Source organism: Salmo salar, chromosome 14, assembly GCF_965601325.2.
Source record: "Salmo salar chromosome 14, fSalSal1, whole genome shotgun sequence".
In the NCBI taxonomy this organism is placed as follows: Eukaryota; Metazoa; Chordata; class Actinopteri; order Salmoniformes; family Salmonidae; genus Salmo; species Salmo salar.
Genome location: NC_138304.1, coordinates 63,459,849 through 63,481,684, shown reverse-complemented (window position 1 = coordinate 63,481,684; position 21,836 = coordinate 63,459,849). Strand labels below are relative to the sequence as shown.

The 21,836-nt window shown below is 42.0% G+C and overlaps 1 protein-coding gene across 1 annotated transcript in view; it reads left to right on the top strand.

Annotated features, from left to right (window-relative positions):
* The window catches only part of LOC106569766 (sodium/hydrogen exchanger 3), a 65,686-nt gene extending 47,188 nt beyond the window's left edge, over window positions 1-18,498 (top strand). Inside the window, exons 7-16 of the mRNA XM_014141359.3 lie at window positions 4,941-5,143; window positions 5,291-5,380; window positions 7,259-7,329; window positions 7,474-7,603; window positions 7,912-8,063; window positions 15,885-16,005; window positions 16,111-16,284; window positions 16,390-16,444; window positions 17,241-17,321; window positions 17,495-18,498. Coding sequence (XP_013996834.1) covers window positions 4,941-5,143; window positions 5,291-5,380; window positions 7,259-7,329; window positions 7,474-7,603; window positions 7,912-8,063; window positions 15,885-16,005; window positions 16,111-16,284; window positions 16,390-16,444; window positions 17,241-17,321; window positions 17,495-17,802 — 1,385 coding nt within the window. The 3' untranslated portion in view covers window positions 17,803-18,498. The remainder of the gene's footprint in view (window positions 1-4,940; window positions 5,144-5,290; window positions 5,381-7,258; window positions 7,330-7,473; window positions 7,604-7,911; window positions 8,064-15,884; window positions 16,006-16,110; window positions 16,285-16,389; window positions 16,445-17,240; window positions 17,322-17,494) is intronic.
* The last annotated feature ends 3,338 nt before the right edge of the window (window positions 18,499-21,836 follow it).

The window sequence follows — 21,836 nt, the reverse complement described above, 5'->3', positions numbered from 1 at the left end:
ACTGCGATGTAGTGCCTTAGACCACTGCGTCATTCGGGAGGCCCCAAATACAGTCATTAAGGTATTTTCAAAATACAAAATAAAACTATAACAATTTTCTCAGTAACGATAATCGTTTTACTTGCTATGACTTTGATGTGTAGTTTTTTTACAACTTTATTTGATGAAGACTGTTAGTTTCTATGGATAAGAGAGTCTGCTAAATGACCAAAAATATACAGAAAATAATTTACAATAGCAAAGCACACTGGATATTATTATTGGTCTCATTTCGGGGCTGGAGCTATTTAGAATAATAACGAGCATGCTTTGCGAGTGTTCATTTGAACATTTACAGTACATGTACATTTTGGTAATTTAGCTGACGCTCTCATCACACCAGTGCCATCAGACTTCTAATACCAATGCATGGTAAAGGGGACCACAAAATTGTGAACTGCAATAAAAAAATGGTACGGAAAAGTATTTAGAATTTTGAAAAGGAAAATTACAGCTCTCGAAAGTATCTTGTTACAAAGTTATTCAAAATTAATAGAATACCTATTTGAAATACTGTCGCTAGTGAAAGTCTACACACCCCACATGAAATTACTATACTATTATTCACTGTAGTGTTTTCACATTATTCTACAGTATAATAAAAAAACTCTATAGTAAGTACTACACTTGAGCAAGGGATACTACATTGTGGATTATAGTATTCTACAGTATACTACATGATTCTATAGTAAGCACTACACAATCGAGGGATAATACGGTGTGTAATATAGTATTCTACAGTATACTACACCACTCTATAGTAAGTACTGCACTCGAGCATGGGATACTACAGTGTGGAGTATAGTATTCTACAGTATACTATATGATTCTATAGTAAGCACTACACAATCGAGGGATACTACAGTGTAGAGTATAGTCGTCTAAAGTATATTACAGTTAGTACAGAATTCTATAGTAAGTACTATAATATTCTGTAGTAAACTGTAGTATTCTCCTTTAACTTTGCTCCTTTCATAATTATTTTGATCCTGACAAACTCCCAAGTCCCTGCCAGTGTCAATCATGTCCATAACATGATGCTGCCATCACAATATTTGAAGATGATCAACAACATTACATTCACTCCACATTACTTGCCTGTGTAAAAAAGTCCACTCCAAATCATCCATTCTGTTTGCAACAAGGTTGTTAAGTAATGCTGCAAGATAACACAGCAAAGAACATTTATAGTAACTTTTTATTAAAAACAGAATTAAAAACTGCGGGCTTGGGTCCAATACAACACATGGAGAAAGGTGGAACACCTAGTCAGTTGTACAACTGAATGCATTCAACTGAAATGTGTCTGCTGCATTTAACCCAACCCCTCTGAATCAGAGAGGTGCGGGGGGCTGCCTTAATCGACATCCACATCCACATGACAGAGTTTTACCTTGTCAGCTTGGGGATTTTGTTTCGGAATTCCCATAACTTGAAGAACCAAATCACAAATGTATGGTGGAGACAAACCGGCAGAACAGAAAAAAAGTGTGTGCCTTCACCCTGCATAAAAGAGCTCTCCCACTCACTCATCATTTTCAAAAGGTGCAGTGAAATACTTAATTGAAAACATCCGAAAACCAGGATTATGTAAATAACCTTGAGTTCTATATTTCAAATACTCGTTCCGTATTTCACAATGGGATTTAGTGAACTCCTGTATCGCAACATGCTCTCCAAAAGCCAAGAGGTCCCGGCACAGATGACCCTCATAGATCCCGAAACAGATCTCCCAGAGGAAACACGTCCAGTTCTCTGTAGCAGAGGGCCGTAGCAGGCCACCTCTGAAGGCCAACATCCAACTATTAGAATAAATCCTAATAGCCCCCACTATCCCAGCAGGATAGTATAGGAGAAGAGAAAGGTATCCACCTTCTGTTGAAGGCAGGTACCAAGGAGAGCATAACAGCATAGTATGAGGGTTTCGTCCACTCCAGCAAAGGTACAGACCACACTCTGGAACAAAAGGAGATGCTCTTCTGGGAAAGGCAGCAGACAGGAAGTCAGAAAGAATCCCAAGAGCCGACCATGAATAAACTATTCGACTTGAGCCACAGAGAGAGGTTAAGCAGACTACATGTAGGTAACCCAACGAAAACAGACCCCGGGGCAAACAGTGTGTTAGCAGGCGACCAAAGGAAAACGGTCCACATGCTGGTCGTGCGCAGGGCATGTAGCCAACTGGCGACCGGGGCAGACACACAGGTCAAAGGGTTCCATATGTAAGGCTGCCGTACGAGACCCTGCAAAAGCCAACCATATCAGGACTGGTCATAAGGAGGTAGAGAACCGCCTGACTGGAATGTCACTTGTTATCGAGATGAGCTCGTAGGGCGAGGTGGAAGCCTAAATCCCCCATTATGTGACACGGAGAGGGTATGAAATGGAAGTAGAAAATCCATGGTGTCTCATGGGTGAAAATCTATGGGTAGAGATTCTGCGGGGCTGTGAAAAATAGATGGGTAGATGAAAAATGGATCTTGAAGGTAATGTTTGAGCCTTTTCGAGACTGAGCCCATAGTGCATAGTGGCAGGGAGGTTAACCATGTCAACCCACGGGGCTATTGTGAGTGAGAGAGCAATTGCGTCACACCCTCCATACGGAGCCTCTGCACCATATAGCCAGATCAAGCATAAATCGGCTTTTAGGACGGCTGCAAAATCCGGATTCCTCCATGTTGTGCTTGTCCAAGCTCGATGTGCCTTAACCAGCACTTTGTCAGTAAGGGACTTATAGTATCCCACAAGCACTTACATTCCCGTAGGCAAGCTGGAACTGCGGGTAGCAGTTGTTTTATTAGGGCTGAGCTAGTGGAAACTTTTCTCCCATTGTACCGATCCCTTTCTTGGTTTCTGTTCCCCAGGGGAGCCGGCCACTCGATCTCCAGCCTGGTCGTGGCTCGGCTACAGACATCAAAGAACCCAAATTCCAGTGGAGCAATGGCGTCTTCTCTGTCTTTGGGGCTGTCCCACCTAAGAGACTGAGAGGGTGGGACCTGGTCGACCTCAATGTCAGTTGCCGCCTAAAAGAGACTGGCAAAGTTAATCTCGCCATTATCCTCATCGTCCCTTAATTTGCCTTTCCCCAAGACTGATAGAGGGCAGAATCAAGGCTATCCATGATCTCGTTCCAGCTATGCTTGGTCGTGATTTTAACCGGGCTACCGAGAGAGAGGCCCGTTTGAGCCTCTTCTTCAGATATGCCTCGGTTAGCGACTTCCAGCAATCGTAGAAGTCAAAGTCCTTGAGCGCCATCTTGGCATGTTTCTGTCCCAAGCACATGATGCACAGAACATGGGGATTTGAGTGCTGAGCAAGCTCGTTTTGGGTAGGGATGGTGGTAGCCATTGTGGAGAAAGAAGCCATGACAGCTAGCAGTGATTAGCACAAAGAGGTTTTTACATGAGCAATACTACTGTGTTGCAGGTAGAATAACATGGTTAGCTTGCCTTGCAGCATGCTAGCCAAGTTAGCATGAGCCATGCAGCCTCGGATAACTGAGCCCCAATAGCTAATGATCAGGCTAGCTAGAAAAAGTAGAAAAGTGAATTTCTACAAGAAATACGGTTACTACTCAGCCTCATGACTGGGTCCGAAGTCACACTTTTGTCAGCAATAAGCCTTGCGGGTCGCCTGTGAACTTTTAAGAGGAAAAACAAACCAGTCGTGCTAAAGGAGAGCAAGAGTTATGGAAGAGAAACAAAAATTGTCAGTGAGGAGGAGGGTGTCCTTTTTATGCAGGTTTAGGGCTTGATAAGCTTGCTAATAACATTGCTAATAATACAGTTAGCTAGCTTGCAGAAAGCCATGCTCCCGAACTTTGGCAACCAATAAGTATTTCTTAAACCTTCCGCTTTGAGCTGGATTTGTCAATGTGTAGTTCATACAAGAGAAACACAAATTGTCAGTGAGCAGGAGAGTGGCCTTTTTATGCAGGTTTAGGGCTGGATAAGCTTGTTAATAACATTGCTAATAATAAAGTTAGCTAGCTTGCATAAAGGCATGCTCCCGAACTTTGGCAACCAATAAGTATTTCTTAAACCTTCCGCTTTGAGCTGGATTTGTCAATGTGTAGTTCATACATGCATAATCTATGAGCAGAATTACTCTTACCTCAATTAGCCTTGAAATCCCTAGTTTGAAAGCTACAGTTTTTCTGGAAGCTTTGCTGCGCCATTTTCCTTAGATTTTCCCCCACGTGGGGGGGAGTTCAAGTTCAACCAATGAGCTTTAACCCTTCACCACATCACAGCAGAGCGAGTGAAAGAGAAATTATGTGGTGCAGATATCTGGACATATGTGACGTAGTACGCGATTGTTGGGGATAACTTTTGGCTCGCGAGTGCTACTTTCAGAACTACTGGCTGAAAAGTAAACAAAAGTACCATAGAATTTCTTTAACATTGACAATATGGTCAGAGTAGCTACATTATCCCTATTGATAAGGTTGTCATTGTCAAAAAACTGATGTTTTCTTTTGGTTGAAAAGGTCAAACATCACAACTCTGTAAATCTGGTAACAACATTTTCTATTGAGTTTACCACGTGTAATTCCAATTTGGAGGGTCAATCATTTCCCACTGGGAACTAGGAGCTTCTGATAACTCCGATAGCATGTGAACATGGCATAACTCTGAGGTGTGAAGACATAAGCAATCAAGACGTCTTCATGTTTTATCTTTTATTTAATTAATTAGGAAAAATACGTATCATTTTATTTCACTTTGAAAATGTGAAGTAGGTTGTATAGATCTGTATGGAAAAACTCTAATTTAATCCCTTTTTAGATGTCATTTTATGGCAGCAAAATGTGAAGACTCTGCAAGGGGGGTCTAGACTTTCACTAGGCACTGTACATGTAACAGAAATACTGCCTATCTCTGTGTGTATTTATATCACAGGGGTCTTTTTACTGACCTGGATTCTGAACCAGTACCGACTGGTTCCCTTGGACTATATTGATCAACTAGTGATGGGCTACGGTGGCCTACGAGGGGCCGTAGCCTATGGCCTTGTGCTCCTGCTGGATGAGAATAAGTACAAGGAGAAGAAACTGATGATCAGCACCACCCTCATAGTGGTGTACTTCACTGTCATGTTGCAGGTAAAATAGCTAATTTAAATGTCAAACTTCAGTCCATACATATTTCACCATTTGTAGTTTTCTTTCATACACTATATGTCTTGACCTTAACAAATAAATGTGTTAATTTCCTACCGGTTTACTATATTTTGTCCTTATTTGTTGCAGGGAATAACCATGAAACCACTGGTCACCTGGCTGAAAGTGAAGAGAGCAGCAGTGACAGAACGCACACTAGCTGAAAAAATACAGAATAGGGTAACTATCTGATAAGAAGTCTTTGTTGTTCATCAATCCCAAAGAACCAGACAACAAACCTTATATCTCTCTAATAAATCCCCAAAGTAATGTGTCTACTTTTTGTAAACTGTACTACACACTTTTTCAATCACAGGTCTGTCAAATGAATGACATAAACAGAGTTCCAAAGTTCCAAGGTTTATCAAGAGGAGAACACAAATAAATTAGTAGCAGGGCAAGATTAATGTGGACTTTAAATAAAGCACGCTCGTGATGAAACAGTGTGAGATAGCGCACTCGTGGTATAATACTCTTATAGGATAACAAACTGGTGGTAATTGGCATGAGAATGCATACTCTGCTTTTGACTCAAATAGCTCCCTCCAAAGAACAGCTAGCCCAGGAGGTCTCTAGGAAAGAGTGGTGACACAACAAACAACAAACATATAAACAAAGAAAATGTAATTAGTCCAACCTTCTAATGCAACCCCAAGTATTTTACCTGGATACCAGCTCATTTGCGTCAGGGTCATGACACAAAGCCTGCTTCAGGCTGTCTGTTGGTCCATCCCCCACTCAAAGAGAGTATTGACTGCCATTTGGATATCAGAAAAAACTACTTTGTCTGGCTTTGTCATGACGCCTGTCTGGCTGACTCTGCGTCCGAGGAAGGTAACCTCTATCTGCATGAAAATGCACTCAGCCCAGCTCTTTTGATTCAGCCCAGAACTTCCTTAACATTTTCCAACGCGGTTTCGAAACCTTGTCCCACGCACCAGTAGGTCATTGAAATACACCAAACATTGTTCCGGGCACACCTTTGAGAACCTACTCCATAAACAATGTCTTTGGTTTGTCTTCGGGTGCCAGAGGTACCTGCCAGTATCCTCTCCATAAATCCAGGGAGGAGAACCAAGCTGAGCCATCAACATAACCAAGGCATCTGTCTCTCCGAGGCAGTGGATAGGTGTCTTTCACCGTCTTGTTGCTAAGTTGCCGATAGTCAGCAGATAACCTATAGGTTCCATCCTTTTTGGGGACCATGACTATGAGGAGGCTTATCAAGGTTTGTTGGTGTCAGTAGATGCTATCTGTTCTATGAGCTCATCCGCTGTGACTTCACAGGCATAGGACATCCATCTGGCGCATTGGCAGATGGGGTGTGTGTTGCCTGTGTCAATGGTGTGCTGCACCAAGTGGGTTCGATCTACATCATTAGGGGTGACAGCAAAGCTGTGCCGGAATGTGTAAAGTAGGTCCCAGACTTGTTGTCGCTCCCACATGGCTTTGACAGTGGCGACTGCTGCTGATTCTGCGTCTGTGGTGACACTTGCCGTCTGTAGAACTGGTGTAGGCGGGGACTGTAGTTGCTCATGGGGCTCCATGGTGGTGGCTATCATTGGATAGGGGAAACATGCACTCTGCAAAGGGGGCTTCCCACTGAAGGCTAGGGCTTGTCGGTTGGCATGGTTGGTTTGCTCGTACTGGGGAAGGCAGACTCACTGAAAAGGGGGATGGGTTTATAATGTTGGAACATAATGGTATTTGTCTGGAAGTCAAGCTTTGCCTCAGTCACCCACCTGTGTCAAGACTTCACAGCGTCCCAGTATAGGAGCTCTTTCTCCAGTTACCATGCTCAAGGTTAAGCCCCAGTTGGTTAAGGGTCACTGTGGAACCTGTGTCCAGTAATGCACATGTCAAAAATAACTTGACAGCAGTTAGTGGCAAGGGGGATAGGTGTACAGAGGCGGAGGGTTCTGGAAGATGAAGGGTGTTTATCAAGGGCTGAATGTCAGTAGCTAAACCCTTCTTTTATAAAGCATCAACCAGTTCATCTAAAAGTGTTGAAATTGGTCAATTGAAATATAATCTTTACAAAATAAATATTTTTTTCAGACCTTTGACCACATGCTTGTCGCCATAGAGGACATTTCTGGACAAATAGGAGATAACTACATGAGAGCCAAGTATGTGGACACTAACATCATATCAACTTCAATAAGTTATTATTAACATAAGTATTATTTAAATAAATGTATTACATACCATACCTTCAAAGACTAAAGTTAGCACTAAATTGTTTTTTTACTCTCTTCTCACATCCTTCTAAGGTGGAATAAGTTTGAGGAGAAGTGGTTGTACTGGTTCTTGATGACGCCCTCTGCCAGGAAGTCTTGTGACCCCATATTCAACATTTTCCACAAGCTCAACATCAAGGATGCCACAAGCTATGTGAAAGAGGTAAGAACGACTCACAAGGTCAGGGAAAGCCATGACAATTAATACTGTAGTTACAATGCTACACAATAGATTAACCTCCAGGATCATTGATTTACTGTAACATTACAACAAATAGAAAAATTGGATGGCAGACCATGAAAGATGTGTATAGCAGATGTTGCAGCGGGTGCAGTGAAATCGTTGTGTTATTAGAACTGTTAGGCACTAATAACACAAGCAATTCACTGCATGCGCTGCTACATCTGCTGTACTGTGTACGTGACCAATAAACTTTGATTTGATGAAGAATTTGTATCCCATTATCATAGGGAGAACGCAGAGGCTCATTGGCGTTCGTACGTAATGAAAGCAAGGCCGATGTGGATTTCAATAAGAAGTTTGGTGCCGATTTCTCAGAGATGATGCCTTACATCATGACAGAAAATATGGGACCAGATCATGTTCCAGTCTCCTCCATCTTGTAAGCAACATTGCCTAACTTAGTCTGCATCCCAATAGCACCATATTCCATAGTGCTGAGGTCAAAAGTAATGCACTATAGGGAATGCACTATAGGGTGCTATTTGGGATGCAACCTTATGCATGTCTAAAACACATGCATCATGAACTTGGGATGGTAGAAATGTAAACTTAAACCCTGTTGGGGGATTCCACTCCAGAAAAAAATATGTTTGTTATCTCAGAGTGTTCTGGCAATTATAACATAGAAAGTATATTGGATGGAAAGACGTTTGACATGGCCAACAGCTCTAAAGAGAGGCTAGCAAGCAATGCTACCTTTAGGCACAAACACGGGTTTAGTTTAAAGCAACCTTGGACAACCCTGGGGCAAAGTACAGGCACTGAAACTGATAGTGTGTGCAGCTTACTCACCCATTTTGCAGATGTAATGGCTAAGTAAAGCAGAGAACTAATTTCCATGCTTTCCAATGGCGCAAACTATCTGCTTGGTCACTGGTTGTAGGTGATGCACGCCCACCTGCGGCTAAATAACTGCTACACGTGATGCCAGAAAGACTGGCAGGGCTGGGAACAGGACAATAGGAATGGAGATTAAGGCATGTATAATGCAATCCATCCTTAGAACAACCTTTCATAGCGGGGGGTGCTTGGTGTCATTGTCCATTTGGAAGACCCATTTGCGACCAAGCTTTAACTTCCTGACTGATGACTTGAGATGTTGCTTCAATATATCCACATCATTTTCCTTGCTCATGATGCCATCTATTTTTTGAAGTGCACCAGTCCCTCCTGCTGCAAAGCACCCCTACAACATGATGCTGCCACCCCTGTGCGCAAGCCTCTGCCTTTTACCTCCAAACATAACAATGGTCATTATGGCCAAACAGTTCTATTTTTGTTTCATCAGACCAGAGAACATTTCTCCAAAAAGTACGATCTTTGTCCCCATGTGCAGTTGCAAACCGTAGTCTGGCTTTTATATGTCAGTTTTGGAGCAGTGGCTTCTTCCTTGCGCGGCGTTTCAGGTTATGTCGATGTAGGACTCGTTTTACTGTGGATATAGACACTTTTGTACCTATTTCCTCTAGCATCTTCACAAGGTCCTTTGCTGTTGTTCTGGGATTGATTTCCACTTTTGGCACCAAAGTATGTTAATCTCTAGGAGACAGAACGCGTCTCCTTCCTGAGCGGTTTGACGGCTGAGTGGTCCCATGGTGTTTATACTTGCGTATAATTGTTTGTACAGATGAAAGTGGTACCTTCAGGTGTTTGGAAATTGCTCCCAAGGATAAACCCGACTTGTGGAGGTCGACAACTTTTTTTCTGAGATGTTGGCTGATTTCTTTTGATTTTCCCATGATGTCAAGTAAAGAGGCACTGAGTTTGAAAGTAGGCCTTGAGATACATCCACAGGTACACCTTCAGTTGACTCAAATGATGTCAATTATCCTATCAGAAGCTTCTAAAGCCATGACATAATTCTCCGGAATTTTCCAAGGTGTTTAAAGGCACAGTCAAGTATGTAAACCTCTGACCCACTGGAATTGTGATACAGTGAATTATAAGTGAAATAATCTGTCTGTAAACAATTGTTGGAAAAAATACTTTTGTCATGTATAAAGTAGATGTCCTAAGTGACTTGCCAAAACGATAGTTTTTTAACAAGAAATGTGTGGAGTGGTTGAAAAACGAGTTTTAATTACTCCAACCTAAGTGTATGTAAACTTCCGACTTCAACTGTAGGAATTCCTCTTGTCCAGATGGGATATGGCAGTGTGCATTGCGATGGCGATTGCATCGTCTGTGGATCTATTTGGTGCGGTAAGCAAATTGAAGTGGGTCTAGGGTGTCAGGTAAGGTAGAGGTGATATGATCCTTCACTAGTCTCTCAAATCACTTCATGATGATAGAAGTAAGTATTACGGGACGATAGTTATTTAGTTTAGTTACCTTTGCATTCTTGGGTACAGGATCTATGGTGGACATCTTTAAGCATGTGGTGACAGTAGACTGGGATGGGGAGAGATTGAATATGTCCGTAAACACTCCAGCCAGCTGGTCTGCGCATGCTTTGAGGACGCGGCTAGGGATGCCGTCTGGGCCAGCAGCCTTGCGAGGGTTAACACGTTTAAATGTCTTACTCCCGTCAGCCACGGAGAAGGAGAGCCCAGAGTCCTTGGTAGTGGCCACGTCAGTGGCACTGTGTTATTCTCAAAGCGGGTGAAGAAGGTGTTTAGCTTGTCTGGATGTAAGACGACGGTGTCCGTGACGTGGCTGGTTTTCCCTTTGTAGTCCGTGATTGTCTGTAGAGCCTGCCACATACGTCTCATGCCTGAGCCGTTGAATTGCAACTCCACTTTGTCTCTATACGGACGTTTTGCCTGTTTGATTCCCTTACGGAGGGAATAACTACACTGCTTGTATTCATCCATATTCCCAGTCACCTTGCCATGGTTAAATGTGATGGTACGCGCTTTCAGTTTTGCGTGAATGCTTCCATCTATCTACGGTTTCTGGTTTGGGTAGGTTTTAATAGCCACTCATACATCCTGATAAACTCAGTCACCGTATCAGTATATGCGTCAATGTTATTCTCGGAGGCTACCTGGAACATATCCCAGTTCGCGTGATCAAAACAATCTTGAAGCGTGGATTCCGATTGGTCAGACCAGCATTGAATAGTCCTTAGCATGGGTACTTCCTGTTTGAGTTTCTACCTATAAGAGGTGAGGAGCAAAATTGAGGTTTGATCAGATTTGCCAAAAGGAGGGCAGGGTAGGGACTTGTAGGCATCCCGGAAGTTGGAGTAGCAGTGGTCGAGTGTTTTAGCAGCGCGAGTACTACAGTCAATGTGTTGATAGAATTTCGGCATTCTTTTCCTCAAATTTGCTTTGTTAAAATCCCCAGCTAAGATAAATGAAGCCTCAGGATATGTGGTTTCCAGTTTGCATAAAGTCCAGTGAAGCTCTTTGAGGGCTGTCGAAGTATCGGCTTGATGATGGAAATATACACGGCTGTGGCTATAACTGAAGAGAATTCTCTTGGGAGGTAATATGGTCCGCATTTGATTGTGAGGTATTCTATGTCGGGTGAGCAAAAGGACTTGAGTTCCTGTATGTTATCACAATCATACCATGAGTCGTTAATCATGAAACATACACCCCCACCCTTCTTCTTCCTGGAGAGATATGTATTCCTGTCTGCGCGATGAACTAAGAACCCAACTGGCTGGACAGACACAGACAGCATATCCCGAGAGAGCCTTTGTTTTCGTGAAACAGAGTATGTTACAATCCCTGATGTCTCTTTGGAAAGAGATCCTTGCCCTGAGCTCATCAACTTTATTATCCAGAGACTGAACATTAGCGAGTAATATACTCAGAAGCGGTGGGTGGTGTGCGCGCATCCTTGTCGGACTAGAAGACCACTCCGAGTACCTCTCCTTCTCCGGCATTGTTTTGATTCGGTCTCTGGAATCAGTTCAATTGCCCTGGGGGGTACGAAAAAAGGATCCGTTTCGGGAAAGTTGTATTCCTGGTCGTAATGCTGGTAGTGCTTGTGAGTAACCGCCGCTCTGATATCCAATAGTTCTTCCCGGCTGTATATAATAACACAAAAAATGTCTGGGCTAATAATGTAAGAAATAACACATAAAAAACGAAATACTGAAAAGTTTCCTAAGAGCTAGGAAGTTCCTCCCAGAACTATGCGATGAGAAAGATACCTGATTAACCCAGGTTTTATTGAGCTTGAGATGCTCACTATCTGGCAGGTGCCTCTCTTGTAATAAAGTTCCATATAAGGGCATATCGTCAATATAGCAGGGTTTCCCCCGAGGGCGCTCATGTGCAGTTGTTACCCATCTCCGCTGCTGTGGCAGTTGGCTTAATAAAATAATAGCAACAAATGTAGGTGGAAAAGTACACATTTCCTGACTCAAAACCGATAGTACTTTTGACAAGAATAACTAATTCAGCCGTACACTTTCAATAAAACAATGAATTTGACCACAGTTCGTGGATTTGTGAATCATTCACTGACAACAGAGCAGAGTGAAGCTTGCATCTAGCAATGTCATGTGATCCGTTTTTGCAGCTGTCTCAGTTCTGCACTCCAGTGAGAGAGAGGGGGAGAGTGCAAACTCCACTGAACTAGTTTCAATGTATGGAATTACTTGGGAGTTTCTGGATTTTGGGTAAACTTCTTTAAATTAAGACACCGTGGAGCCAGCATGAGATCTGGCTCAGAAAATGTACCTCAATGCAGGGATGAGAAATGCGTTGTCCTCCGAATTGTCCCATTATCCCACAGTGGCATATCCCATCCCTGCATTGAGGTACGTTTTCCGACCCATATCTTGTGCCGGCACCACAGTGTTTTAATGTAACCATGATTGCATTCTGACCCCAGTGCAGGTCAGTGTGAACAAGTGTAACTGTAGGGTCTGTATTTTCTGGCAAAACCTGAATGGTAGGGTCTGGGATTTGGGATCAGACATCACATAGGCACATCGAATCCTTGCTATAGTTGAAAAAAATAATATTTGAGACCACACTATTGTCCCATAGTATGATAATATTTTGTCTTCAGCATCCTAAATAATACCACGGATGCACAGTTTTTGTAATATTGAACCTGGAGGCAAAAAGGGTAAGTGCGAATCACACATTCTAACTAAATGAAGTTTACCTAATCACTAATCTGCATTGTGTTAAAAACTAATAAGCAGTTTTAAGGCACAATTTGGTGAAATCCTCAAAGGACTCAGAAAGCCTTGGTTTCCCATTACTATACACAGGTATGGACAATGAGTGTACACCCTCCCTTGTCATCCGTGGTAGAACCAAGTTCGCTAGTCAAGAGTTCCGTCTCGCTTATTTTATCCCCAAAACTCACCAGCCATTAGGTGCCTGCCACTGGTTACAATAGAAACAAAAGTATATGGTAGCAAAAGCACGGTTAATACAGATGCCCAATCCCAAATCGACCCCTAAATGCACTTGTGGAGAACTGAGAGGATTTGATTGGTATAAGCAACGTGGTGAAACATACACCCAGCCTTTCAGAGGGCAAGGTGGTGTGATTACAATTTTGCTTACACAGTTGGAAAAATCGACTCACATCTCCACAAGTGCATCGGGCGTAGGGTTTAGGGGTCGATTTGGGATTGTGTGAGATCATTCTCATTGCTCTTTAATGTAACACTTACAATATGTAGGTCAGGGCCCGGTTTCCCAGTATCATGGAATTTAGGCTTAGGAGTGTTTTAAAGATGCATCTTTCCTACAACGGCCGAAGATGTAACATACATTTCCCAAAACACCACACAGAGAAAACATTCGCTAAGTATGTCATTGAGGCATGTGTCCATAGTGATAGGATCGAAAGAAAAGCATCGCTGCTCTTGGATCAGATTTATTCATTCAAATCTTAACTTAACATTAGAAATATTCCACAATACTGATGACGGATCAGCTCCTAGAAAGATATAATCACTTAATGACTGCAAATATTGAGGTGGCTTATTCTAATGCTTACCCTATAATAATGTACTAAATCAAGATTTGCCACATCATTACACACATGTTGTTACACATCATGGAATAAATTGAGGCAAATATTACCGACAGTGGCCTATTTCAGTTAAATCCAACTCAATTGAATGAACAATTTATTTAAATATTGAATTACAGTATATAGACCTATGTAACCTATACTATAGGCTATTTACAGTGATGGAAAAAAGTATTTGATCCCCTGCTGATTTTGTACGTTTGCCCACTGACAAAGAAATGATCAGTCTATAATTTTAATGGTAGGTTTATTTGAACAGTGAGAGACAGAATAACAATAAAAAAATCCAGAAAAACGCATGTCAAAAATGTTATAAAATGATTTGCATTTTAATGAGGGAAAGAAGTATTTGACCCCCTCTCAATCAGAAAGATTTCTGGCTCCCAGGTGTCTTTTATACAGGTAACGAGCTGAGATTAGGAGCAAAATTGTTGTATGCCCTATATATAGCATTCTGTTGGTTGCAAGAATTTTATATCATAAATTAAATTGAAAAACTCTAAGTGTTGAATAAAGTGTTGTTTTTTGTACCAGTTCATAAACCATATGCCATGGAATTGGTACATCGAAAATCTCTTCCCATTTATTTTGCAACCTGTATGGTGCAGCTGTCAACTTTTTTGTCCTCAAATTAAACTGGAATATTTTTCTATTTATGCCAGCTCCTTTCAGCGAATTTGTATCTTTAATATATGGCAGGCAAACAAGTTCCCTACCTTTTCCCTTTTCCCTTTTCCACTTTCCTCCTCCATTTGTGTGGTAGTGATGCAATCAGTTGGTTGTAAATTTGGATTGAGCAGATATTCCCATATATTTTTGATAACTGCATATGTGACATAACTCCTCCCTTTCTATTCATAATACCATTAATAAATATAATTTCAAAAATAGCATTTTTTCCATAAAGAATGTTTTTTTTATTAATCAGTGTATTTGAGTATAACCATAACATTTGATGTAATATTTGATCTATATTTTCTGGAGGATAAAACTGAAATTGTAACCACCTTTGTTTGGCTTGTTTAAGAAAGTGCGATATTTAGACAAAATTTCATTTTCAATTAGTCAGAAATGAGAAGTTGTAATCTGTTTGAAGGCAAAAAAGGCCATTTTTGAACCTTTCTTTAATAATCTACTGGAGAACCATTTTGGGTTTAAGTATAACTTATGTATGAGTGAAGCTTTTAGTGAGAGGTTTAAAGCTTTGACATATCAATGGGCACGTTTCATTTTGTCTGGCACTGCATTCCAAATAAAATGAAATACTTTTTGCTCATATGATTTTTAAAAACGAGTCATCTGGAGTAGGCAGTGCCATTAGTAAGTTAGTGAACTGTGATAGGACCAAAGAGTTAATCAATGTGATTTTTTCCATAAATAGACAAGTATTTACCTCTCCATGGTTGCAGAATCATATCTATTTTGCTAACTTTCTATTGAAATTAATTGTGGTAAGTTCATTTTATGTTTTTATATATTTTTTGAGATGTGAATACCAAGTATGTCTACTTCACCATCGCCCATTTTATTGGTAAACTACAAAGTAGTGTAAACGATCCAATACGTAATATGGTAGACTGTCGGAATATGGTTTTAATTCAGAGAGCCTAGAAAAGTGATCAAGATCTTCAATGAAACTGTGCAGGGATATAGAAAAACTAGAGTCATTGGCATACATTGACACTTTTGTTTTTATCCCCTGGATTTCTAACCACTTGATGTTCTTGTTGGATCTAATTTTAATAGCTAGCATTTCAATGGCCATAATAAATAGATATGGAGACCTCAGACAGCCTAGTTTTACTCCTCTTAAACGCTCAATACTTCTGAGAAGTAACCATTGTTTACTGTTTTACATCTGGGGTTGCTGTACATAACTTTAACCCATTGTATAAGAGATTCACCAAAATTAAAGTAATCCAGGCATTTATATGTAAATTCTAGTTGTACTTTATCAAACGCCTTTTCAAAATCTGCTATGAAGTCCAGGCCTGGTATCTTCGGTGTTTCATAATGTTCAATTGTTTCAAGTAATTGTCATATATTATCTCCAATAAAGTGCAACTTTATTAAACAATGCTTTTTGGAAACAGCTTGGAGATTTAACGATGCTCCTACGAGGGTTCTAATGATGAACTTAGACTTAAGATGCTTTTGGGAAACCGGGCCCTGGTACTTTTTCAAGTCTGCCCTCCAGTGGCCAGCAAATTACCAACAGTGAATATGTATGTTTCTTCCCTTCCAGACGGGACAGTGTGCCCTCTGTTTGCCTGGACATGCATGAGCAGGACCTGAAGATGAGGGAGTCAGAAGACTTTGACGCACGCCATCTGCTGCAGCAGCACTTGTACAAAGGCAGGAAACAGGTATTGCTTAGTCAAAGACAATTAGATCCTCAAAAATCTCAGGTGCGCTAAAAAAACACACTCTTTTTTACCCTCTTCTCTTGCTCTCATTCCATCACCTAACAGCACAGACACAGGTACAGTCGGAAGCACCTCGAAGTCAACGAGGACGAGCATGAGGTGCAGGAGATCTTCCAGAGAACCATGAGGAGCCGTCTAGAGTCCTTCAAGTCAGCCAAAATGGGTGTCGCTCCACCCAAGAAGATAAGCAAGCATTTAAAGAAAGACCAGCCACAAAAGGTCAGGGAAGACCACTTTTCCCTCCTTCCCCCTTGTCTTCATAACCATCCTCTTGGAGGCAATGTGATAATATGTATGTTGTGTATTTGACTTTGTCATTTTTAGATGCCAAATGGAAAATCCACGGATAACAGTAAAAGCAATGCTTATGGGGATGAAGGTACTTCTTTGCTCTTTTCTGTTCACTTCTCTTTTGCATTATATGAGAAGGTTGAGGTCAAGGGTCATTCTTAAACTACGGTGGTGTTTTTGTAGATTTTTTGGGGGGGGTACCTATTCTAATCAACTAATACGGCAGCTTAATGCCTTTTAATAATTTGTACCATTATGATATCATTTTGCCACCAGTAGGAGTAGTAACACCAATGACATGTTTTAGGTATTTGAGGGTTTTCATAAATGGATGGCACATATTCTCAAGTAATAATTTACTAAAATGAAATGATTAACCATTTTGCATACAATGTAATTTCCCTTATTTTAAATTGAGTAACACCAATGACACTTTGTATTTATGTAAAATTATTGCTTCCGTCCCTCTCTTGCCCCAACCTGGGCTCGAGCCAAGCAAGGGAAATAACTACTTTGTCTCGAGTGACGTCACCAATTGAAACGCCACTAGCTAACTAGCTAGACATTTCACAATGGTTAAATGTATCAATGGAATCCTCAATTTTATAACATATTAAATGGGTGTGATTAGCTAATACTTTTCTTTAATATAAGCCCCTCCCCTGATAAGTTTGCCACTGGAGGGAATGCTCAATGTCCTTGTATACAGTCTCTTTGGAGTGATTTTCAAGCCAGTAACACCAATGACATAAAACATTTGTGACACATAGGAAGAGGACAAGGCTGCTTACATTTGCTTTCTGCCATTTTGGTTTAGATACCTGTGCATAAGTAAACAACATAATTTAATTGTTTTCTGATTGACTGTTTCTATCTGCCTCCAGATTTAGAGTTTTCTGAAGGAGACAGTGCCTCTGGTTGCGAGGCTGCTGGCGGTTCATTCCCCATGACAGCCTATAGAGGAGGTAAGAGAGTCTTCTTCACATCAACTCAAAATGAATTAAATCAACCAAGTTAAACATGTCTAAATCAGACACTAAAACACTTCAGTCACTAAACAACAATAAGCTCACCTCTTAAGAGACCTTTCAATCGATGAAATAATTTCCAATTATTTTAAATCTCTCTCCTGGTCTAGCTGGAATCGTCAACCCAGCTTTCATGGCGGAGATGGACACCATGGACCCCATGCCACCAATGCAGCAGATTCCTTCATGGCTGGCTGAAGCCGGGGTGGACAGCAGCACCGTGGTCCCTTCTCAGAGGGCTCAGCTGAGACTGCCCTGGACACCGAGCAACCTCCGCCGCCTGGCTCCGCTGCGCCTCAGTACCCATTCCAATGACTCCTTCCTGCTGGCTGACTCCCCTGCCACACAGGAGGGCATCTCTGAGCTCCCACCACCACCTCCCCCACAAGACGGACAGGGTCGGGGTACCCACAAGTAGCCCTTCCACAAACTGACCTCTTTTGACCCCTAACCCTGGGTCCAGGTTCTGACCCCAGTTGCCAAAGATCAAACTGCAGACATCAGACTTGTTTTTTGTTCTGTTCAGTTGTTTAATCATAGTCCTGTATACCAAACAAAACAATCCAGGTCGTCACCCTTGTGCTCTCCAAATAAGGCTTTGGGAATTGCACAATTTACTGAATTCTTCCGTATGTGTTTAATTGTAGGTTAGGTTTTATAAAGGGGACTGCACTGTATGCAACTCCATCTTAAAATATGGAGATCATCATGAGACCAACACCAAATAAGAATAATTGGACATGTGACCTTGCCGTCCAAATCCATGGACTCAGTTTACCTGACAAAACCAATCCCTTAAACAACTCACTTAGATCCAATGTTGACCGATAGTAACAGAAAGTTTAACCACACTCACTATATTTAAGTCCATTGAATGATACCAAACAAGCAAGTTTATGCATGGTTTCAGACTGTCCTTTTTGTGACCACACCACCTCAGCCCTTAATGTGAGAAAATAATCTAAATTTATATTGCAGATTTAGAAATGTTAGGCCTATTGCAATTATATTGATTGAAATGATGTCTTAATCGCTTTGTGTGTGTTTTTTTCAGTTTGTTTGAGAGACTTGTAGCCACTATTTATTCACTAATAAAGTGTATTGGCCACCTGTATCTTGTATCAGTTTGTTCGCCTTTTGTATTACACTAATCTAAGCAGAATAATGTTCAGGTGAGACATATTCACAGATGGTGAGGGGCTGCAACAATCATTCACTTACAATGGTGTTATTCATAATAGCCTGGTGTTCCACAATGACTAGCTTTGTGTCTCTGTTATGGTAAATATTTTTTTTTCGTAAGGGTGTAGATTTATTTTTGAATAATATCAACAGTAGGGCATTTCCATGTGAAAAGCCCCATGAACACTAACGTGAAGTTCAAAGGATCAAATTAGGTGTTAAATAAAGCTATGAGTCTATATTTTGGAAAGATTAAGACATACAGCACATTCGGAGAGTATTCAGACCCCTTCACTTTTTCCACATTTTGTTACGTTACAGGCTTAATCTAAAATGCATTAAATAGTGTTTAACCCTCATCAATCTACACACAATATCCTATAATGACAAATCAAAAACAGATTTTTAGAAATGTTAGAACATTTATTAAAAATAAAAACAAATCACATTTATGTACGTATTCAGACACTTTACTCAGTACTTTGTTGAAGCTACAATATGATGATACAAGCTTGGCACACCTGTATTTGGGGAGTTTCTCCCATTTTCCTCTGCATATCCTCTCAAGCTCTGTCAGGTTGGGGAGCGTCGCCACACAGCTATTTGCAGGTCTCTCCAGATGTTCGATCGGATTCAAGTCCGGGCTCTGGCTGGGCCACTCCAGGACATTCCGAGACTTGTCCCGAAAGCATTCCTGTGTTGTCTTGGCTATGTGCTTGACATCGTTGACCTGTTGGAAGGTGAACCTTTGCCCCAGTCTGAGGTCCTGAGTGCTCTGGAACAGGTTTTCATCAAGAATTTATCCCTCGATCCTGACTAGTCTCCCAGTCCCTGCCGCTGAAAAACATCCCCACAGCATGATGCTGCCACCTACATGCTTTACCGTCGTGATGGTATTGGTCAGATGATGAGCTGAGCCTGGTTTCTTCCAGACGTGACGGTTGGCATTCAGGCAAAAGAGTTCAATCTGGGTTTCATCAGACCAAAAAATATTTTTCTCATGGTCAGCGTCCTTTAGGTGCCTTTTGGCAAACTCCAAGCGGGCTGTCATGTGCCTTTTACTGAGGAGTGGCTTCCGTCTGGCCACTCTACCATAAAGGCCTGATTGGTGGAGTGCTGCAGAGATGGTTGTCCTTCTGGAAGGTTCTCCGATCTCAACAGAGCAACTCTGGAGCTCTGTCAGAGCTCCCTGACCAAGGCCCTTCTCCTCCGATTACTCATTTTGGCCGGGCGCCCAGCTCTAGGACGGCCTTGGTGGCTCCAAACTTCTTCCATTTAAGAATTATGGAGGGGAGACCTTCAATGCTGCAGCAATGTTTTGGTACATATCCCCAGATCTGACCCTGTCTCAGAGCTCTACAGACAATTCCTTCGACCTCATTGTTTGGTTTTTGCACTGACATGCATTGTCAACTGTGGGACCTTATATAGACAGGTGTGTGCCTTTCTAAACCATGTCCAATCAGTTGAATTTACCACAGGTGGACTTCAATGAAGTTGTAGAAAGACCTCAAGGATGATCAATGGAAACAGGATATACCTGAGCTAAATGTTTTGTCCCATAGCAAAGGATCTGAATACTTACATCTACTCATTCGAGGATTTTTCTGTATTTTTACTATTTTCTACATTGTAGAATAATAGTGAAGACATCAAAACTATGAAATAACACATATGGAATCATGTAGTAAACCAAAAAGTGTCCAACAAATCAAAATATATTTAATATTTGATATTCTTCAAAGTAGCCACCCTTTGCCATGATGACAGCTTTGCACACTCTTGGCACTCTTCAACAAGATTGAGTCTATAATACTAACATGTTTCAAGCAGACCACCGTAGTCCCTGTGCCCAAGAACACAAAGGCAACCTGCCTAAATGACTACAGACCCGTAGCACTCACGTCTGTAGCTATGAAGTGCTTTGAAAGGTTGGTAATGGCTCACATCAACACCATTATCCCAGAAACCCTAGACCCACTCCAATTTGCATACTGCCCACAGATCCACAGATGATGCAATCGCTATTGCACTCCACACTACCCTTTCCCACCTGGACAAAAGGAACACTTACGTGAGAATGCTATTCATTGACTACAGCTCAGAGTTCAACACCATAGCACCCTCAAAGCTCATCACTAAGCTAAGGATCCTGGGACTAAACACCTCCCTCTGCAACTGGATCCTGGACTTCCTGACCCTCCCCCAGGTGGTGAGGGTAGGTAGTAACACATCTGCCACGTTGATCCTCAACACTGGAGCTCCCCAGGGGTGCGTGCTCAGTCCCCTCCTGTACTCCCTGTTCACCCACGACTGCATGGCCAGGCACAACTCCAACACCATCATTAAGTTTGCAGATGACACAACAGTAGTAGGCCTGATCACCGACAACGACGAGACAGCCTATAGGGAGGAAGTCAGAGACCTGGCCGGTTGGTGCCAGAATAACAACCTATCCCTCAACGTAACCAAGACTAGGGAGATTATTCTGGACTACAGGAAAAGGAGGACCGAGCACACCCCCATTCTCATCGACGGGGCTGTAGTGGAGCAGGTTGAGAGCTTCAAGTTCCTTGGTGTCCACATCAACAACAAACTAGAATGGTCCAAACACACCAAGACAGTCGTGAAGAGGGCACGACAAAGCCTATTCCCCCTCAGGAAACTAAAAAGAATTGTCATGGGTCCTGAGATCCTCAAAAGGTTCTACAGCTGCAACATCGAGAGCATCCTGACTGGTTGCATCACTGCCTGGTATGGCAACTGCTCGGCCTCTGACCGCAAGGCACTACAGAGGGTAGTGCGTACTGCCCAGTACATCACTGGGGCTAAGCTGCCTGCCATCCAGGACCTCTACACCAGGCGGTGTCAGAGGAAGGCCCTAAATATTGTCAAAGACCCCAGCCACCCCAGTCATAGACTGTTCTCTCTACTACCGCATGGCAAGCGGTACCGGAGTGCCAAGTCTAGGACAAAAAGGCTTCTCAACAGTTTTTACCCCAAGCCATAAGACTCCTGAACAGGTAATCAAATTGCTTCCTGGACTATTTGCATGGTGTGCCCCCCCAACCCCTCTTTTTACGCTGCTGCTACTCTCTGCTTATCATATATGCATAGTCACTTTAACTATACATTCCTGCACATACTACCTCAATTGGGCAACCAACCAGTTCTCCCGCATAGTTAGTAACCGGGCTATCTGCATTGTTTCCCACCCACCACCCGCCAACCCCTCTTTTACACTACTGCTACTCTCTGTTCATCATATAT